The sequence below is a fragment of the Coccinella septempunctata genome, chromosome 4 (genome assembly GCF_907165205.1).
Source record: "Coccinella septempunctata chromosome 4, icCocSept1.1, whole genome shotgun sequence".
Lineage (NCBI taxonomy): Eukaryota > Metazoa > Arthropoda > Insecta > Coleoptera > Coccinellidae > Coccinella > Coccinella septempunctata.
The window spans coordinates 34,780,505-34,801,820 of record NC_058192.1 but is presented as its reverse complement, the minus strand read 5'-3'; the positions used below and the strand labels follow the sequence as shown (position 1 = coordinate 34,801,820).

The 21,316-nt window shown below is 38.9% G+C and overlaps 2 protein-coding genes and 3 long non-coding RNA genes across 5 annotated transcripts in view; 3 read left to right on the top strand and 2 right to left on the bottom strand.

The window, feature by feature from the left end:
* Positions 1-21,316, top strand: part of LOC123311814 (ATPase family AAA domain-containing protein 3A homolog) — a 178,793-nt gene that overhangs the window by 18,139 nt on the left and 139,338 nt on the right. The gene's annotated exons all lie outside the window — the stretch shown is intronic.
* Positions 8,646-10,111, bottom strand: LOC123311822. The gene is made up of 2 exons (XM_044895931.1): positions 9,420-10,111; positions 8,646-9,290 (listed from the first exon to the last, which is right to left on the bottom strand). The coding sequence occupies exons 1-2, from the start codon at positions 9,690-9,692 to the stop codon at positions 8,871-8,873; spliced, it is 693 nt and encodes a 230-aa protein (XP_044751866.1). The 5' UTR covers positions 9,693-10,111; the 3' UTR covers positions 8,646-8,870.
* LOC123311842 lies at positions 13,492-13,717 on the bottom strand. The gene is made up of 2 exons (XR_006537535.1): positions 13,614-13,717; positions 13,492-13,558 (listed from the first exon to the last, which is right to left on the bottom strand). It is a non-coding gene; the product is annotated as an uncharacterized LOC123311842 (long non-coding RNA).
* LOC123311838 lies at positions 16,344-16,569 on the top strand. Its single transcript, XR_006537531.1, has 2 exons — positions 16,344-16,447; positions 16,503-16,569. It is a non-coding gene; the product is annotated as an uncharacterized LOC123311838 (long non-coding RNA).
* LOC123311837 lies at positions 19,182-19,407 on the top strand. Its single transcript, XR_006537530.1, has 2 exons — positions 19,182-19,285; positions 19,341-19,407. It is a non-coding gene; the product is annotated as an uncharacterized LOC123311837 (long non-coding RNA).

Below are 21,316 nucleotides of genomic sequence, written 5' to 3'. Positions count from 1 at the left end.
TTGTAAATTGAATGAAAAAATGGACCAGATTAAGGAAAATTGTAATGATGTGGTGAGTCAACTAACAGATAAATTGGATGAGAAACTGGAAACCATAAATGGAAAATTTGATAAAGTAGACGAAAAGTTTGATATAGTGAACGAAAAATTTGGCGAAGTTGATAAAAAGTTTGACAAAGTTTATGATGAAGTTAATGGAAAATTTGAAGAAATGGCAGGATTAATTGAACATCATGCCAAATTGATAGATTCCTTGAAAAGAATATCAAACAGAACAGATATTCTGGCTTCATCACCCTACAGCACAGCGAAAGCGGAAAATGACGGCGAAGGTAGTAGAATGAAGATCAAGCCTCCAACTTTTGATGGAAAAATACCCTGGTCGACATATCAAAAACAGTTTGAAGCTGCTGCGCTGGCGAACAATGGGAACGACAACGAAAAAGCCACGGCATTAATTATCGCTCTACGGGGAGAGGCACTCAACATTCTGCAGACGATCCCGGAGAGTCAACAAGCCTGTTACGAAGTTCGTACATCGAAACTTCAGATGAGATATGGTGATGCTCATTTACAACAAGTATACCATGCACAAATAAAGAACCGAGTGCAGAAAACAGGGGAAAATCTCCAGGAGTTTGAAGCTGATGTGGCGAGATTAGTCAGGCTGGCTTATCCATCTGCTCCAGATAGCTTCCTGGAACAGCTATCAATCCAGACATTCGTGGATGGGATAAAGGATAGTGAAATACAACAAGCCCTGAGACTAGCACGCCCTAGAACCATTGATGATGCCTTAGCCCAGGCTTTGGAAATTGAGGCAGCGAAGCAAGCGTCGCATAGAGGACACCTTCGTGTTAGACAAGTCCAAGAATCAGACCGATCTATTGAGGACATTGTCAGAGAAGAAATCCGCAGAATATCACAAACTAGGAAAAAGGATACTGTGTGCTGGAACTGCAACAAAAGTGGGCATTTCAAGCGAAACTGTCCAGAATTGGAAAAAGAGTCACAGCAGGGAAACTAAAAATAAATCGACCCAAGCCAAAAATGCCCCCGAAGTGATAATCCGGGGAATAATGTCTAAGGATTTATCAAGCATAGTTATCCCCGGAAAGATAAATGACCGAAATGTGAAAATACTGGTAGACACTGGCTCGACCAAAACTATTGTGCGTCCAGAAATTGCTGAAGGATTCAAGATTCGCCCAGTTAGGATCAAACTTCGAACTGCGTCTGGACAAGAAATACCGACTTATGGATCGATCATCTACACCATTGAATTGGGGAACACAACAGTTAGCCACGAAGTTCTGGTAGCTGGAATCACGGAAGAAGTTATTCTGGGATTGGACCTTGTTAAGAAGCTTGGATGCCAATTGGATATGAAGAGTGATGTACTTCGGCTAGGAAGTGAAGAGATTCCATTCAATGATTTGGAGGACAAGATATATCGGATTCGACTGACTGAGGACGTCACGTTGCCAGGGCGAACTGAAGGCATAGTGACTGGTAGATGTGACGATGTAACGAGGAGTGGCTGCGTGAGAGTAATTGAGCCCTCTGATGATACAACCTTAGCTAAAGGACTATTACTTGGGAAGACCTTGGTAAGGGTAAGAGACAGCATTCCCATCGGATCGCTAAATGTCAACATGTTTCCAGTCACCCTGAAGAAGGATACCTTGATTGGACGTGGTGTACCTGTGTACCATATTTCGGGTGGGATAAGTACTGCAGAAGTCTCAAAATCGCAAAGCAATTCTGAAGAACTGGTGTCCCTCCTCACTTCAAAATGTCAAGAGCTCGACCGATACCAACTACTCGAAGTGAGAAAATTGGTTCAAACGTTCTCCGACGTTTTTGCTACGGACGGAAAAGCAGGGAAGACTGATGTTGTGCAGCATAAAATCAATACTGGTGATGCACAACCTATCCGACAGCATCCTAGACGTCTTCCTCTGGCAAAAAGAGAAGAAGCTGAAAGGATTATAGAAGACATGACGAGAGAAGGTGTAATCGAACCGTCAGATAGCCCCTGGACATCGCCCGTAGTATTAGTGAAGAAGAAGGATGGAACTACTAGATTCTGCGTAGACTATAGGCAGCTCAATCAGGCCACGAAAAAGGACAGCTATCCCTTACCGAGAATTGATGATACCCTAGATACACTCTCGGGATCACGTTGGTTTTCCACCTTGGATCTGAAGAGTGGATATTGGCAGGTTGGCTTGGATCCAAAAGACAAAGAAAAGACTGCCTTCAGTATTGGAACGGGTCTGTGGCAGTTTAAAGTTATGCCTTTCGGTCTATGCAATGCTCCTGCCACATTTGAACGTCTGATGGAGACAATATTGAGAGGGCTCTCCTGGAAAACTTGTCTGGTGTATCTGGATGATGTGATAGTAGTGGGAAAATCATTCCAAGATCACTTACGCAACCTATCCGAGGTTTTCCAGCGACTCCGTGATGCCAACCTAAAGCTGAGTCCTAAAAAATGTAATCTGTTTCGAACAGAAGTGAAATATTTAGGACACGTAGTTTCACGGGGAGGTGTGAAAGTCGACCCGGATAAGATCAAGGCAGTGCAGGAATGGCCTATACCGGAGTTTCTTAGACCTTTGCACTTATTATAGAAGATTTGTATCTGGTTTTGCCAACGTTGCCAAGCCGCTGACGAAATTGACGGAAGATGGACAGGAGTACATATGGTCCGATGATTGCACTGAAGCCTTCGAACGATTGAAAAAGGCTCTGGTCACAGCTCCAGTTCTGAGTTATGCAAGGGCTGAAGGTAAATTTGTGCTCGACACCGACGCCAGTAATACAGCCATTGGCGGCGTCCTATCGCAAGTCCAGGATGGAAAGGAAAGAGTCATCGGGTACTTCAGCAAGGTGTTGTCCAAACCAGAACGGAATTATTGCGTGACCAGGAGAGAACTTTTAGCAGTCATCAAGTCCGTAGAACATTTCTACAAATATTTGTACGGAAGGAAATTCTTACTAAGAACGGACCATGCTGCTTTGAAATGGCTCCTGAGTTTTAAGAACCCGGAAGGACAAGTGGCTAGATGGATTGAGAGGCTGCAAGAGTATGACTTTGACACTGAACACAGAGCGGAGACTAGCCATCGCAATGGAGACGCGTTATCAAGAAGACCTTGTCCCGAGAATTGCAGCCATTGTTCGCGTCTGGAAGAAAAGATCGATTTAAGGCGGACCACCGTAATCGAAGACGACTGGCTACCTGAGGAAATTCAAAGAGCACAAGAGGAAGATAACGACTTGAAAGTAATCCTGAGTTGGAAGAAGAGCGGTAGACGACCTACTTGGAAAGAAGTATCCAGACTGAGCCAGAATATAAAGTCGTATTGGGCACAATGGGAAACGCTGAAGGTTGATGGAGGTCTTCTGAAACGTTGTTGGGAAAATGAAGATGGAACTGAGCAGAGACTTTAATTGATTGTGCCGAAGAGCCGTGTGACAGACATTCTGACCAGACTACATAACGGAACTTCAGGTGGACATTTCGGGATAACCAAGACATTGGAAAAAGTCAGGCAGCGATTTTATTGGCCAAATTGTAAGAGGGACGTTAAAGATTGGTGTAGAAGATGCAAGGTTTGCGCTGCTGCTAACGGACCTTATGGTAGAGGAAAAGCACCAATGAAGCAATATAACGTCGGATCCCCCATGGAACGAGTAGCAATCGACATCGCTGGCCCCTTTCCCGAAACAGACCATGGAAACAAGTACATTTGGTAGCGATGGACTATTTCACGAAATGGGTGGAAGCCTACGGTATTCCTAATCAAGAGGCAAGTACGGTAGCTGATAAATTGGTCAGAGAATTGTTCTGCAGATTTGGAATACCTCTGGAGCTGCATTGTGATCAAGGCCGAAATTTTGAATCGAAGTTATTCCAAGAAGTATGCAGCAAATTGGGAATTCACAAAACAAGGACTACACCTCTCCATCCACAATCAGACGGCTTGGTCGAACGAATGAATCGGACCATGGGAAAACATCTAGCCAAAGTAGTTTCTGATCACCAGCGGGATTGGGATGAATATTTACATCTATTCACCATGGCATATAGATGTTCGATTCAAGAATCTGCCAAGGAAACTCCATCCAGTATAATGTTTGGCCGAGAATTGAGGCTGCCTTGCGACTTAGAGTTTGGATGTAAGCCTGGAGAAGACGTAGCTGGTGAGGACTACGTTAGTAAATTAATGAACAAGCTGGATTACATTCATGACAAGGTACGCGAACAAATGCAGCAAGCAAGTGACCGAATGAAAATGCGCTACGACATCAAGGCTATTGAAGGTGGATTCACCACTGGAGATCTGGTGTGGCTACATAATCCACAAAGGAGGAAAGGTTTTTCACCAAAGCTGTAGAGACAGTGGGAGGGACCGTATGAAATAATCAAGAGGATAAATGATGTAGTTTACCGGATAAGGAAGCTCCCCAGAGGAAAACCAAAGGTTGTCCATTTCAACCGATTAGCCCCGAACGCGCAGGACAAAGAAGAAGTACGTCTTGTGGAAGCCCCGATGCAAGGTAGCAGCGATTACCAGAAGTTTATGGATTGCTATGGTGAGACACGTGTTGCACGGTTCGGCGTTACACAGGAAGTACATCAAGATCTCTTTACCGTGTCTGAGGAATACTCTCTCGCTCATTGTGTAGCAAAGGACCTTCGTATGAGCAGAGGAATAGCAAGAGTATTCAGAAATAAATTTGGACGTCAGGAAGAACTATTGCGACAGCAGCCAATAATCGGACAAGCTTTGAAATTGAAGGCTGAAGGTCGGTTCATTTATTACCTAGTCACCAAGCAACATTCCTATCAGAAGCCAACCTATCAGAATCTATGGACGGCACTGCATTGCTTGAAAGAAGACCTTCAACGCTTTGGAGTTAGGAAATTAGCTGTTCCCAAGCTCGGTTGTGGATTGGACCAGCTGAATTGGCGAGTTGTGCGAAGCATGCTGGAGGTGGTATACGGATCCTGGTGTGCAGTTTCAACCCAAAGCAGGCCAGGGAGTCTGGAAAAACTGTGGAGTGCTACTTCCATTAGACAGGCTACTGTAGGAATGGTGATGGGTGCAAGTTTCGCCACGGTCCTCGGAGAAATTCACTAAATCTGTTCTGGGACAGAACAGGCTTAAGGAGGGGACAGTGTAACCAGTCCGGCCCCTGCGGTCGGACCTTTCGAGAACCAGTGCGGTCCCGAGGTTCTCGAATAACCGAGAAGGTACCTGAATGTTTCCTGCGCCTATACAGGGTCTTTCACGAGGAACCTCACCCATATTTATACGGGAAACTACTGAACGTATTTTCATGAAATTCAGCACTTATAAGTATTTCACGATGCTGATGAAATCTAAAATATTGTCAAGGCATGAGCACCTCCGGTTTTTCCGGAAATGACGTCAACTTCCGTTTTTCAAATTAGAACACAATTTTTTTATTGCAGAAATAGATTCCTAAGAAAATATCAAGTTATTTTGATGTAACATTTTTCAGTTTTGGTTGGAAAATTCTCTCTGAGCGGGAAAATTCGAAAAAAAAATCGAAAATAGAGCTCCGCTGAAACAAGAATAACTTCGAGGTTTTTGGATGGAAAATTTTCATTTTTGGGATTTTTCAAGATGTAAGATTGATGTATCCACTTTAAAAATCGAAATCGCGATTCATGATACAGGGGGTGAAAAAATCGCTTTCAAAGGTAGGGATGACAAAATCGTGAAAAATCAATTTTTTCAAATTAGAACCCCATTTTTTTATGGCAGATATTGAATCTACGTTAAAAAATAATGTGAGTGTATGCATCACACCTTTGCCCTAAAATGGATATTTTCTGAGTTATTCACAAAAAACTGTTTTTCGTCTCGAATTTTCAGCTATTTCTTTTCCCTTCACGCCAAAAAGATGAAATTTTCAGGAACTGTTATTTGAACCATGCTGTAGATTTTTCACCCCTTCTTGAAACCGACTTCAAGTTACTATTAGGAGAACCATGGCAAACTCTCGCAGTTATAACTAGAGAAGATGCTCAAAGTTTTGACCGTTAATTTCTAGACATTTATTTATACGTCTCAGGAATGCTTCGTGCGTTGCTCTTATTATTTCATCGAGAGGAAGAGATCTGCAAAAGTGTTTAAAAACCAAATTGAGTTTCAAAACTATGAATCTAAAAATCTAAACAAACCTGAACGCATTTCTGACTCGTTCTATGCAGTCCTCTTTATCAGTCAGGGGAGTTCAGTAGACAATATTTTTTATCCTACCCCAAACATAATAGTCTAAAGGAGTTAAATCGGGAGAACGTGGTGGCCAAATAGCCTGTAGAGGATATTTGACACATTGAGTGAATTGTGTGGAGGCGCGCCATCTTGTTGATACCATAAGTCATTATGGTTCTGTACTAACGGCTCAATTATTTGGGTCAATATGTCAGAATATCTATCTCCTAAGGGAGAACATTCTTTAAATAATGCAAACATGTGTAGTGTTCTATCTTACCAGTTAAAGTCCCATCATAAATGTGAACATTGCATTATTTTTGATGGCGCAAAAAACATTGAAACTCCAAGTCTCTTGAAAGTTCCATTGTCTGAAGTGGTGGTTGTTCTCTTCATCCCAATAATGACTGTTATGTCTATTGAAAGAACCATTCTTTGTGAATTTAGATTCATCTGTCCAAATTATACAGTCCAAAAAGTTTTCATTCTCTTGAAATCGAATCATCATAGCTTCGCAAAACTCTGTTCTCCTGACGAAATCAGTTTCCTTCAAATGCTGTACCCTATTGAATTTATATGGGTGCATTTTATGTTTTTTTAATATTCTCCAAACACTCGATTGAGATAATCCCAGATCAATCTCAGCATCTTTGAGAGAATTTTGAGGATTCACACGAAAATATGCAAGAATTGTAATTTCGTTGTTCTCATCTTCTACTACACTTTTTTCTCTGTGTATAGTTTTCTTAACGAAAGATCCGACATTTCTCAAGTTTGTCATGGTTCTGTTAATGGTATCTCTCGTTGGTCTGGGTCGGTCAGGAAACCTCTCAATGAACAGTCGAATCGTTCTATCTACAACTTTATTACATTCTCCATGAAGTAGAATGAGATTTAAATAATCTTCTTTGGTAAAATTAGGCATATTGATCGATTTCATAACTTAATACGAATTATCACCAAATTAATAGTAAACACAAAATGCTACTGAATAAAGAGGAATTTGGCAGATGCAATTAATGATATCTATCATTAAAAAAAAAGAATGTAAAACATGGTAAGTTTTTGCATATGGTTCATAAGGAATTATTTATTTATCACTGGAGAGAAAACCGATGGCCGATTAGTTGAAATAAAGAGGTTTCCGATACAAATTCGAATCAAAATTCGCCATCTATTTAGGAACAACCTGTAACTTTTTTCTCTTGCATATTAGGGTAGTAAAATCTAAAACATGGTTTAAGTAACAGTTCCTGAAAATTTCATCTTTTTGGCGTGAAGGGAAAAGGAATAGCTGAAAATTCAAGACGAAAAACAGTTTTTTTTGTGAATAACTCAGAAAATATCCACTTTAGGGCAAGGGTGTGATGCATACACTCACATTATTTTTTTAACGTAGATTCAATATCTGCCATAAAAAAATGGGGTTCTAATTTGAAAAAATTGATTTTTCACGATTTTGTCATCCCTAACTTTGAAAGCGATTTTTTCACCCCCTGTATCATGAATCGCGATTTCGATTTTTAAAGTGGATACATCAATCTTACATCTTGAAAAATCTCGAAAATGAAAATTTTCCATCCAAAAACCTCGAGGTTATTCTTGTTTCAGCGGAGCTCTATTTTCGATTTTTTTTTCGAATTTTCCCGCTCAGAGAGAATTTTCCAACCAAAACTGAAAAATGTTACATCAAAATAACTTGAAATTTTCTAAGGAATCTATTTCTGCAATAAAAAAATGGTGTTTTAATTTGAAAAACGGAAGTTGATGTCATTTCCGGAAAAACCGGAGGTGCTCATGCCTTGAAAATATTTTAGATTTCATCATCATCGTGAAATACTTATAAGTGCTGAATTTCATGAAAATACGTTCAGTAGTTTCCCGTATAAATATGGGTGAGGTTCCTCGTGAAAGACCCTGTATAGGCACCGGAAACATTCAGGTACCTTCTCGGTTATTCGAGAACCTCGGGACCGCTCTGGTTCTCGAAAGGTCCGACCGCCAGGGCCGGACTGGTTACACTGTCCCCTCCTTAAGCCTGTTCTGTCCCAGAACAGATTTAGTGAATTTCTCCGAGGACCGTGGCGAAACTTGCACCCATCACCATTCCTACAGTAGCCTGTCTGATGGAAGTAGCACTCCACAGCCTTGAAAATATTTTAGATTTCATCAGCATCTTGAAATACTTATAAGTGCTGAATTTCATGAAAATATGTTCAGTAGTTTCCCGTATAAATATGGGCGAGGTTCCTCGTGAAAGACCCTGTATAAGCCTAGCGGAGGAGCAGGTAGGCAAGTACAAGTACAGATATAGTTCACAGTGCAAGCGACTAGTGCAAATAAACAAGAGTGGAAATAAATAGTAGTGTAATAATAATAATAATAATAATAATAATAAAGCTTTATTTTACCCAACAGGAAAATCCCAATTATAGGGCAAAGAAATATATGTTACGTGTTACAGTTCAAAAATTTACACCATAAAAATATAAGAAAGGAATTATAATTATAATATATATAAACATATGCAGCCTTTGCTCGGAAAAGACCCGAAACCGATACACGCGATATGAAATTCCAACATTCCACTCAACACAAACTCAAGTCCTCAAACTAACTAAACATATTCAACTCCAGTCTGTCAGCACTTCGACATATACTATAAACAGGGCACCGTTCGAATATATTTGTACGAGCCGTAGGTAGATAAAACACCTCTCTAGATCTCGTTACCAATCTTGGAACGTTCAAACTCATTTTGGAGAGCAAATATGGGCAGTCTATTCTGTAATTTAAAAGTCTTTGAGCAAACCTGGCACATTGCTCCTCACGCCTCGCAAGAAGGGATGATATCCTCATTTCACTCATAATAATTGACAAATCCGCCCCACGCTCAGGAAACCTTCCAGTACTCCTAAATGTTACATATTTGAAAAACTTTCTATGTATGCGCTCCAGTGGTACAAGGTGACAATTGTAGATGGGAAACCAGATCAAACTGGCATATTCTAGTTTACTGATCACGTATGTAAAGTACAAGCTTCTGAGAATCGATAGATCTTCAAATTCTGCAGTTGATCTGAGCACAAATCCCAATGTTCTGCTAGCCCTAGTACATATTTCTTCGATATGGGGAATGAAACTGAGCGTAGAGTCGAATAAGACTCCAAGATCATGAATCTGATCCTTTACATTTATCAGCTGTCCTGCCATATGATAGCCGAAAGTAAGTGGTTGCGATTTCCTCGTGAATGTGATGCTGAAACATTTTTCCATATTTAGTATCAACTTGTTACGCAAACACCACTCGTGCATATATTCCAGGCTTGATTGAAGGAGTAATTGATCCAAAGCATTAAGTATTCTTAGGTAGAGTTTGAAGTCATCTGCGAACGCTAACACTGGACACTTCAGGGAAGTTAGAAGATCATTCATATAGATTATGAACAACAGTGGTCCCAAGTTGGATCCCTGCGGTACGCCACAAGAGAGAATATACTCAAATGATTTAAAACCGTTGTAAAACACATAATTGACTCTTCCCTTCAAATATGACCTCAGAAGTCTCACATATCCAGGACTCAGACCAAAAGATGACAGCTTCTTCAGGAGAATACCATGATCAACCGAATCGAAAGCTCGTGACAAATCAGTATATACCACATCAACCTGACCCCCAACATCCAAACATTCCGCGATATATTGAGAAATCGTAGCCAAATTGGTCACAGTAGATCTTCCCTTTACAAATCCATGCTGTCGAGTGGATATATATGAGCTGACATTGAAATAAATATGCCCGTGAAGTAACTCCTCGTACACCTTGGCGAAATTAGACAAAATGGAAATTGGTCTGTAATTATTAACTTGGGATTTGTCTCCCTTCTTGAATATAGGTACCACACGAGCTCTCTTCCATCGGTTAGGAAATGTGGAGGTCCTCAAACTCAGGTTTATTATACGATGCAATGGTACGGCCAACACCTCACTACAGACCTTCACTATAAATGACGGTATAGCATCATCTCCGGCCGTTGACTTGTGGGGAAACTTGGACATGGCATTGTAGATATCTTCCTCAGAAATTAAAGGCTTCGGAACTGGTGGTAACTGAGTGAATTCGTCAAGTTCACTCTCCTCCTCAACAGGCGTCGTAGGTACCATGCCGGAAAAATGTTCTGCAAATAGATTAACAATATTCTGTGGACGCTCGTGGGAGGTTCCGTTATCATACATTATTCCTGGAATCCTGGTGGTTCCCTGTTTCTGGTTAATGAACTTCCAGAGGTCAGATGGACTGGACCTAAGATTAGCCTGTATGTTGGTTAGGTATTGATTGTACGCTGAGGATATTTCCGTTTTCACTAATGATCGTAGACGTCCGAACTCATCCCGGTATCTCGAGTCTCGAGTTGACAGCCATTTCGAACGATAAAAGCTCTTTAGTTGAATATGACGTTTAATTTCCGAAGAAAACCACACAGGATAACGACGGCCACCAGAAGTGACCCTCCTACGAGGCACATATTCATCAAAAAATTGGTACAATTGGTTATAGAAACAATCCAAAGCACTGTCGACCTGATCGAACTCATCTAACACTCTCCAGTCAAATTCACCAATTGACGATAACAATCCCCCAAAATTAGCTTTTTTGAAGTCATAAGAAATGTGATCTTCCTTCTGAAAATTAATTTGACTCTGCTGAGTAGGATGCTTCAATAAAACATTCAATGCAGGGTGATATGGATCCTCAGGGACAAAGGGAGCATCGCAGCGGTCGACAAACACATTGAGAGTATCCGAAGCCAGCACCAAGTCCAGCAGCCTGCCATCTCCGTTCCGCACCTCATTTACTTGTCTTAGCCTCAGAATGTCACAGAAATGACACAAAATCATATCTTTGGGACAGCCGCAGCCACCCTGTCTAAAATTTGGAACGTTAAAATCACCCACGATTAGAAGAGTCTCACTCAGAAACCGTAGTTCCAGAGCTGATGTGAAAGTTTCGAGTTGAAAAGCCGATACGTCAGGTGGTACATAGACCGCACAAATAATGAAGGGAGACGAAACAGAACACCGGCACAGCACAACATCTATAAGTGGCACGAGATCCCTCAGAAACTTACTATCGAGTTCTTCAAACTTTACACTGTCTGCAAATGCAAGCAGGACACCACCACCACGAGATCTATTAACTTTTAAAAATTGTCTATCACCACGAACAATGCTGTAGCCCGGTGGACAAACCTCTCCATCAAGGACAGACTCACCAAGCCATGTTTCACTAACACAAAATACTTCATATGAACACTCACACAATGATTTGAAGAACAGTGGTATTTTGGTATTGAGTCCCCTAGTATTTTGATAATACAAAGATATAAACTGAGATTGATCTTGAGCACGACCAGAGGCAAGATCAGCTGGGGCAGACCTGTTGGTAAGCTTCAGTTTTCCGATGCCGAGCCAACGATTGTTGGTACGCCACCCACATATTTTATTCTCAAGTTCGACTCGCCCTCGGACCGGCGGCGATCTAGTTCCGATTTAACAGTTTTAAAAACTGATATCTGCTGACGTGTTCTATCGGGGGAAACCGACAAATGTGCGAATTCTTCCTTGATTTTGATCCTTTTGAACTTACGCATAATAAGTGGAACATACTCGGCGGTGGACAAACGCATCCGTATGGGTCGAGAACGTACGTTCTTCGTCGGATCAAACTTCCCGAGTCTAAGAGGCCTCACGTCCTCATCCGAAATCTCACATTCCGCCAGCACAGCCTTCACCAAGGACGTGTCCTGTCTCACCTGCTCCAGCCTGCTCTCACCCTCCTCCACACTTCCATAAATGATTATATTCTGAGAACGTTTGGTCCTTTCGAACATCTCACAAATTACTTCTTCATTAGTCATTATCTGTTGGGGCGGAGGATCAACAGACATAGAAACACCGATGTCATTGGTTCGAGCCTGTTTTAGTTCGCGTATTTCATCTCTCAAATCGTTTATCAGCTTCAAAATTTTTGGGATCTGATGAAGTCCCTGCTCACACTCAATACATATATATTTAATTCTACGCTTACTGTTGGGACGCAGTTCAAAACATTTAAGTTCTGCACCTGTCAAGTCTGAGCAAGCCACATGCACGAACCTGTTGCAACCATCACAACGGATTAACTTATCAGAACTTTCGTTAACTGCAGTGTTGCATCTGATGCAAGACATGATGCAATGAATGTATTCCGAAGTGGTTGCTCGTGTACTGGTGATAAAGGATGATAAACAGGGATACTTTTCACAACGGCCGGGCCTATAGCCGGTGACTAACAGACAAACAGAGGGCCGCGGAAAACAAAAATAAAAGTGTTGGATAGGATTTCACCAGTACAACAACAAGTAGCAATCGGGTTAGTCAGAACTCAAAACTAATACACCCCGTACACCTAGAAATCAAATCTGCTTCTCCGATAACGATATCGCATGTGGAAACGCAGCACGTGTACCGATAATCCACGTATATCACCTCCCGCGAACTCGATCAAAATAACCAAAATTAACCCAGTAAAAATAATAACCCAAGTAAAAAATAAGGATAATATCAAAAATAAAAGTTTCCTCTACTTGCCGTTTCTGCCACACTACTCTTTACAGAGAAAATGCAAACCAAAACACTAAAGCAATAAAGTATAACAGGAGCAACCGTAAACACGTCTGTTCATCAAGGTAATAGTTAGTTTGTGAGTTATAAGTGTAATAAGTGTAAATAAATAATTTTAATAAGTTGGACGTTTTAATCAAGCGAAGAAAACGTTACAATATCTTCATCGCAAAAGTGCTCTTGACACACGAATTGATTTGGAGTCGATTCTTGAGGTAAGGTCCTCCTTCTCTCTACTCTCCATAAATATACCAATGGATAACATGAATTCGAGTTAGTCTCTGTTACTTCGATTTATGTCAAAACTCATTATATATATAAATATATATATATATATATATATATATATATATATATATATATATATATATAATTCAGCAAAATAAGGGTATGGTAAATAGTAATTGAAAGACCTTTTTAGCGAATACCTATATTTCGACACCAATTTGTGTCATCCTCAGGGTCTGAAAAAACAAATTGTCAGTGGAATATATATATATATATATAATACTTTAGATAATGATCGTTGAATGATATATTATTTAATAAGGGATGTCGATCAACACACTGATGAGGTATTTACTCTTTATTCATAATAGCCTAGCTTTCGGAAACGGTTGTTTCCTTCCTCAGGGCAGCTGTAAAATTATACCATGAAAAAACAGACAAACAAAAACATCATAGACCTCCTACCGAATACGAGCTCCAGTGTTATACGGCAATATAGTCATGAAATCAAAACTTAAAAATAATTTGAGCTTCTACAATTTCTTAATAAATCAATCACATGTACTGGAAGTGTCAAAAACAAAACAAGGTTAGAAACGTACAGAACATAGAGTCTTATTTTTATTATTAACCGTCAACTGGACCATCGAAGAATGGTCTGTTTCTTGTATACTCTAACAGATAAGCATAGATGGGACTTAAACCTTGCGTATCTGTTTTTTTATTAATTTGACTTCTTTGAGTTTTTATATTAATCATTTCTAAGATGCATCTTTTTCTATAGTTGGAATTTGTGTCTAGAATTTTAACGTTATCAAAGTCAATATTATGGGAAAGGCGGTTTGCATGGGTTGAGAGGGCACACCTTGGGTTATTAGTCCTTATGTCACTTTTGTGTAATGTTATTCGGTTTTTTAGCCATTGCGACGTTTGGCCTACATAAGTTTCATGGCAACTATCACATTCGATTTCATACACTACACTTGATCTCAGACTCACTGGCACTGGGTCTTTTAACCTGGAGTATAGGTCGGACACTCTCTTCTTGCATTGTGAAACTATTCTTAAATCTTTGCGGTCTCTGAAACAATCCTTGATTTTGTTTGTAAGGTTGTGAATATTGGGTAAACTACGATACACCACCTGCGTCTCTCCTATGTCTACATCCTGAGGTGGTTCTTCTCTATGTCTCGGTATATCTGATGTAGAGAACAGAAGTTTGTTCACCATTGTTTTCGGATAGGAATTCTCAAGTAACAATCCACACAATCTTCTAATACTAGAATCTCTAAATGTAATGTCACATATTCTGTTTATTCTGTTCTTTTGTTCTCTTATGAAATTTATTTTTATACCAATGGGGTGATCAGATAGAAAATGTATATATTTACCCGATGACGTACCCTTCTGGTACCAATCAAGTTTTATTGTATTGTCTACTCGACAAACTCTAGTGTCCAAAAATGGGACTGAATTATTATCATCTTCTCTCTCCACTGTGAATTTTAAGTTCTGGTCAAAACTGTTGAACACTTCTATAATTTCGTCAATTCCTAGCAACGGTAAGGCTATTATAAGATCATCTACATATTTCTTGAGGAACGCCAGTGTAAATGTCAACTTTGGTATGCTTATTGCCAGTAAATAGTCCATAACGTAGAGGGCCAGAATTGGGCTGAGTGGTGAACCCATAATACAGCCAAATGTCTGCAGGTAAAACTTTCCATCAAACACAAAGCAGCCAGAATCTAGAAGGAAGGAAATTATCTCCTTAAAGTCCTCTCGAGACATACCACAGCAAGGTTCAATTTTATCCCAGTTGAAATCAATAGCTGTTAGCACCAGTCCTTTGGATATATTCCCGAACAAGTTAACCACATCTAACGATATGACCACATGCTCCGGAGGTAGCTGTAACCCACTGACTTGGGTTGAAAAGTCAAAAGAGTCTTTCACATAATATGGGTTATTCTGGTCATAGGCTGCAGTCAAAATTTGTGCAACATATCTTGACAATTTAATTGTAGGACCCTGTATATCTGAAACAATTGGTCGCATTGGAAAGTTATTCTTGTGGACTTTAGGGTTACCGTACATTCTCGGACTGATCGAGTTGTATGTTCTCATCGACCTCCCTTGTTCCTTGCTGATAATATTTCGTTTTTCAAGAGTTGTAATTATTGTGTTTGTTTTCTTTTGTATGGTCGCTGTTGAATCTTTAGGGACTTGTTTGAAACTGTCAGTGTTTATAATAGAATACATCCTGTCTAAATAATCTGTTTTTTCCATGAGAACTGTCACTGATCCTTTGTCGCTGTTTAATACCAAGAGATGATCGTTGGTTTTTAAAAATTCTTTTGTGGTTTTATATAATTGATCTGAATGGTTAGTAACATTTTTATTCCTGTGTAGAAAACTTGTTATGATGTTGGTTGTTTTCGCTCTCAAGGTGTCACGTATGTCCTCTTCCACCGTATCCAGAATGCCTTCCACGTCTGCTATCAAATTTTTGACTTTAACTTCTCTAGGATTGATTGGGACACTAAATTTTCCACCCAACGCGAGGACCGTCTTGACCTCTTCAGGGATCTCCATCGTTGATAAATTCTTAAACCATTTTTCTTTGACTCTATAGTCTGTCTTATAAGATTTCATCTGAAGATTCCTTATTTTATTTAGGTTTGTGGTCTTTATTTTGTTGAATATAGAACGCCAGTGTAAATGTCAACTTTGGTATGCTTATTGCCAGTAAATAGTCCATAAGAGTGAGTCTGAGATCAAGTGTAGTGTATGAAATCGAATGTGATAGTTGCCATGAAACTTATGTAGGCCAAACGTCGCAATGGCTAAAAAACCGAATAACATCACACAAAAGTGACATAAGGACTAATAACCCAAGGTGTGCCCTCTCAACCCATGCAAACCGCCTTTCCCATAATATTGACTTTGATAACGTTAAAATTCTAGACACAAATTCCAACTATAGAAAAAGATGCATCTTAGAAATGATTAATATAAAAACTCAAAGAAGTCAAATTAATAAAAAAACAGATACGCAAGGTTTAAGTCCCATCTATGCTTATCTGTTAGAGTATACAAGAAACAGACCATTCTTCGATGGTCCAGTTGACGGTTAATAATAAAAATAAGACTCTATGTTCTGTACGTTTCTAACCTTGTTTTGTTTTTGACACTTCCAGTACATGTGATTGATTTATTAAGAAATTGTAGAAGCTCAAATTATTTTTAAGTTTTGATTTCATGACTATATTGCCGTATAACACTGGAGCTCGTATTCGGTAGGAGGTCTATGATGTTTTTGTTTGTCTGTTTTTTCATGGTATAATTTTACAGCTGCCCTGAGGAAGGAAACAACCGTTTCCGAAAGCTAGGCTATTATGAATAAAGAGTAAATACCTCATCAGTGTGTTGATCGACATCCCTTATTAAATAATATATCATTCAACGATCATTATCTAAAGTATTAAATTATGGTGGGATTTTTCCAATCTATAGAAACATCATTTGGCATTCAAACATCTCAGTTCATGAAAGAGTGGAGTAATAACAACCGAAAAATAGCAGGCCTACTAAATCGAAAAATATTCTTATTAGAATGCAAGAGATTAAAATTGACACCTAACCACATAGGAGCAGGAGTGAAAAGTGTACTCAGTTTGTTTGAATTCTATGTAGGAAACAAATTTAATAGAAGAGTCACCGATTTCAACAAAAACCTGGTACACAAATTACTGTCCTTAGAGGTTGAACATACACACCTCAAGATTTCACATGTTCAAAAGGAAAAAGCCTACATAGAGGAGAAATTGGAACATCTTGTACCATCAACGACCTTGCTGGAGTTTTACAGACGTCAACAGATCACTTATAAGAGAATATTCAACAAAATAAAGACCACAAACCTAAATAAAATAAGGAATCTTCAGATGAAATCTTATAAGACAGACTATAGAGTCAAAGAAAAATGGTTTAAGAATTTATCAACGATGGAGATCCCTGAAGAGGTCAAGACGGTCCTCGCGTTGGGTGGAAAATTTAGTGTCCCAATCAATCCTAGAGAAGTTAAAGTCAAAAATTTGATAGCAGACGTGGAAGGCATTCTGGATACGGTGGAAGAGGACATACGTGACACCTTGAGAGCGAAAACAACCAACATCATAACAAGTTTTCTACACAGGAATAAAAATGTTACTAACCATTCAGATCAATTATATAAAACCACAAAAGAATTTTTAAAAACCAACGATCATCTCTTGGTATTAAACAGCGACAAAGGATCAGTGACAGTTCTCATGGAAAAAACAGATTATTTAGACAGGATGTATTCTATTATAAACACTGACAGTTTCAAACAAGTCCCTAAAGATCCAACAGCGACCATACAAAAGAAAACAAACACAATAATTACAACTCTTGAAAAACGAAATATTATCAGCAAGGAACAAGGGAGGTCGATGAGAACATACAACTCGATCAGTCCGAGAATGTACGGTAACCCTAAAGTCCACAAGAACAACTTTCCAATGCGACCAATTGTTTCAGATATACAGGGTCCTACAATTAAATTGTCAAGATATGTTGCACAAATTTTGACTGCAGCCTATGACCAGAATAACCCATATTATGTGAAAGACTCTTTTGACTTTTCAACCCAAGTCAGTGGGTTACAGCTACCTCCGGAGCATGTGGTCATATCGTTAGATGTGGTTAACTTGTTCGGGAATATATCCAAAGGACTGGTGCTAACAGCTATTGATTTCAACTGGGATAAAATTGAACCTTGCTGTGGTATGTCTCGAGAGGACTTTAAGGAGATAATTTCCTTCCTTCTAGATTCTGGCTGCTTTGTGTTTGATGGAAAGTTTTACCTGCAGACATTTGGCTGTATTATGGGTTCACCACTCAGCCCAATTCTGGCCCTCTACGTTATGGACTATTTACTGGCAATAAGCATACCAAAGTTGACATTTACACTGGCGTTCCTCAAGAAATATGTAGATGATCTTATAATAGCCTTACCGTTGCTAGGAATTGACGAAATTATAGAAGTGTTCAACAGTTTTGACCAGAACTTAAAATTCACAGTGGAGAGAGAAGATGATAATAATTCAGTCCCATTTTTGGACACTAGAGTTTGTCGAGTAGACAATACAATAAAACTTGATTGGTACCAGAAGGGTACGTCATCGGGTAAATATATACATTTTCTATCTGATCACCCCATTGGTATAAAAATAAATTTCATAAGAGAACAAAAGAACAGAATAAACAGAATATGTGACATTACATTTAGAGATTCTAGTATTAGAAGATTGTGTGGATTGTTACTTGAGAATTCCTATCCGAAAACAATGGTGAACAAACTTCTGTTCTCTACATCAGATATACCGAGACATAGAGAAGAACCACCTCAGGATGTAGACATAGGAGAGACGCAGGTGGTGTATCGTAGTTTACCCAATATTCACAACCTTACAAACAAAATCAAGGATTGTTTCAGAGACCGCAAAGATTTAAGAATAGTTTCACAATGCAAGAAGAGAGTGTCCGACCTATACTCCAGGTTAAAAGACCCAGTGCCAGTGAGTCTGAGATCAAGTGTAGTGTATGAAATCGAATGTGATAGTTGCCATGAAACTTATGTAGGCCAAACGTCGCAATGGCTAAAAAACCGAATAACATTACACAAAAGTGACATAAGGACTAATAACCCAAGGTGTGCCCTCTCAACCCATGCAAACCGCCTTTCCCATAATATTGACTTTGATAACGTTAAAATTCTAGACACAAATTCCAACTATAGAAAAAGATGCATCTTAGAAATGATTAATATAAAAACTCAAAGAAGTCAAATTAATAAAAAAACAGATACGCAAGGTTTAAGTCCCATCTATGCTTATCTGTTAGAGTATACAAGAAACAGACCATTCTTCGATGGTCCAGTTGACGGTTAATAATAAAAATAAGACTCTATGTTCTGTACGTTTCTAACCTTGTTTTGTTTTTGACACTTCCAGTACATGTGATTGATTTATTAAGAAATTGTAGAAGCTCAAATTATTTTTAAGTTTTGATTTCATGACTATATTGCCGTATAACACTGGAGCTCGTATTCGGTAGGAGGTCTATGATGTTTTTGTTTGTCTGTTTTTTCATGGTATAATTTTACAGCTGCCCTGAGGAAGGAAACAACCGTTTCCGAAAGCTAGGCTATTATGAATAAAGAGTAAATACCTCATCAGTGTGTTGATCGACATCCCTTATTAAATAATATATCATTCAACGATCATTATCTAAAGTATTAAATTATGGTGGGATTTTTCCAATCTATAGAAACATCATTTGGCATTCAAACATCTCAGTTCATGAAAGAGTGGAGTAATAACAACCGAAAAATAGCAGGCCTACTAAATCGAAAAATATTCTTATTAGAATGCAAGAGATTAAAATTGACACCTAACCACATAGGAGCAGGAGTGAAAAGTGTACTCAGTTTGTTTGAATTCTATGTAGGAAACAAATTTAATAGAAGAGTCACCGATTTCAACAAAAACCTGGTACACAAATTACTGTCCTTAGAGGTTGAACATACACACCTCAAGATTTCACATGTTCAAAAGGAAAAAGCCTACATAGAGGAGAAATTGGAACATCTTGTACCATCAACGACCTTGCTGGAGTTTTACAGACGTCAACAGATCACTTATAAGAGAATATTCAACAAAATAAAGACCACAAACCTAAATAAAATAAGGAATCTTCAGATGAAATCTTATAAGACAGACTATAGAGTCAAAGAAAAATGGTTTAAGAATTTATCAACGATGGAGATCCCTGAAGAGGTCAAGACGGTCCTCGCGTTGGGTGGAAAATTTAGTGTCCCAATCAATCCTAGAGAAGTTAAAGTCAAAAATTTGATAGCAGACGTGGAAGGCATTCTGGATACGGTGGAAGAGGACATACGTGACACCTTGAGAGCGAAAACAACCAACATCATAACAAGTTTTCTACACAGGAATAAAAATGTTACTAACCATTCAGATCAATTATATAAAACCACAAAAGAATTTTTAAAAACCAACGATCATCTCTTGGTATTAAACAGCGACAAAGGATCAGTGACAGTTCTCATGGAAAAAACAGATTATTTAGACAGGATGTATTCTATTATAAACACTGACAGTTTCAAACAAGTCCCTAAAGATCCAACAGCGACCATACAAAAGAAAACAAACACAATAATTACAACTCTTGAAAAACGAAATATTATCAGCAAGGAACAAGGGAGGTCGATGAGAACATACAACTCGATCAGTCCGAGAATGTACGGTAACCCTAAAGTCCACAAGAACAACTTTCCAATGCGACCAATTGTTTCAGATATACAGGGTTCTACAATTAAATTGTCAAGATATGTTGCACAAATTTTGACTGCAGCCTATGACCAGAATAACCCATATTATGTGAAAGACTCTTTTGACTTTTCAACCCAAGTCAGTGGGTTACAGCTACCTCCGGAGCATGTGGTCATATCGTTAGATGTGGTTAACTTGTTCGGGAATATATCCAAAGGACTGGTGCTAACAGCTATTGATTTCAACTGGGATAAAATTGAACCTTGCTGTGGTATGTCTCGAGAGGACTTTAAGGAGATAATTTCCTTCCTTCTAGATTCTGGCTGCTTTGTGTTTGATGGAAAGTTTTACCTGCAGACATTTGGCTGTATTATGGGTTCACCACTCAGCCCAATTCTGGCCCTCTACGTTATGGACTATTTACTGGCAATAAGCATACCAAAGTTGACATTTACACTGACGTTCCTCAAGAAATATGTAGATGATCTTATAATAGCCTTACCGTTGCTAGGAATTGACGAAATTATAGAAGTGTTCAACAGTTTTGACCAGAACTTAAAATTCACAGTGGAGAGAGAAGATGATAATAATTCAGTCCCATTTTTGGACACTAGAGTTTGTCGAGTAGACAATACAATAAAACTTGATTGGTACCAGAAGGGTACGTCATCGGGTAAATATATACATTTTCTATCTGATCACCCCATTGGTATAAAAATAAATTTCATAAGAGAACAAAAGAACAGAATAAACAGAATATGTGACATTACATTTAGAGATTCTAGTATTAGA

Excerpts from the sequence above, each read along its gene's own strand:
- LOC123311822 (XM_044895931.1), bottom strand. The coding sequence starts at position 9,692 with ATGAATGATCTTCTAACTTCCCTGAAGTGTCCAGTGTTAGCGTTCGCA. Across the intron at positions 9,291-9,419 it reads AGATTCATGATCTTGGAGTC|TTTACATACGTGATCAGTAA; the intron begins TTATTCGACTCT and ends AGAAGCTTGTAC.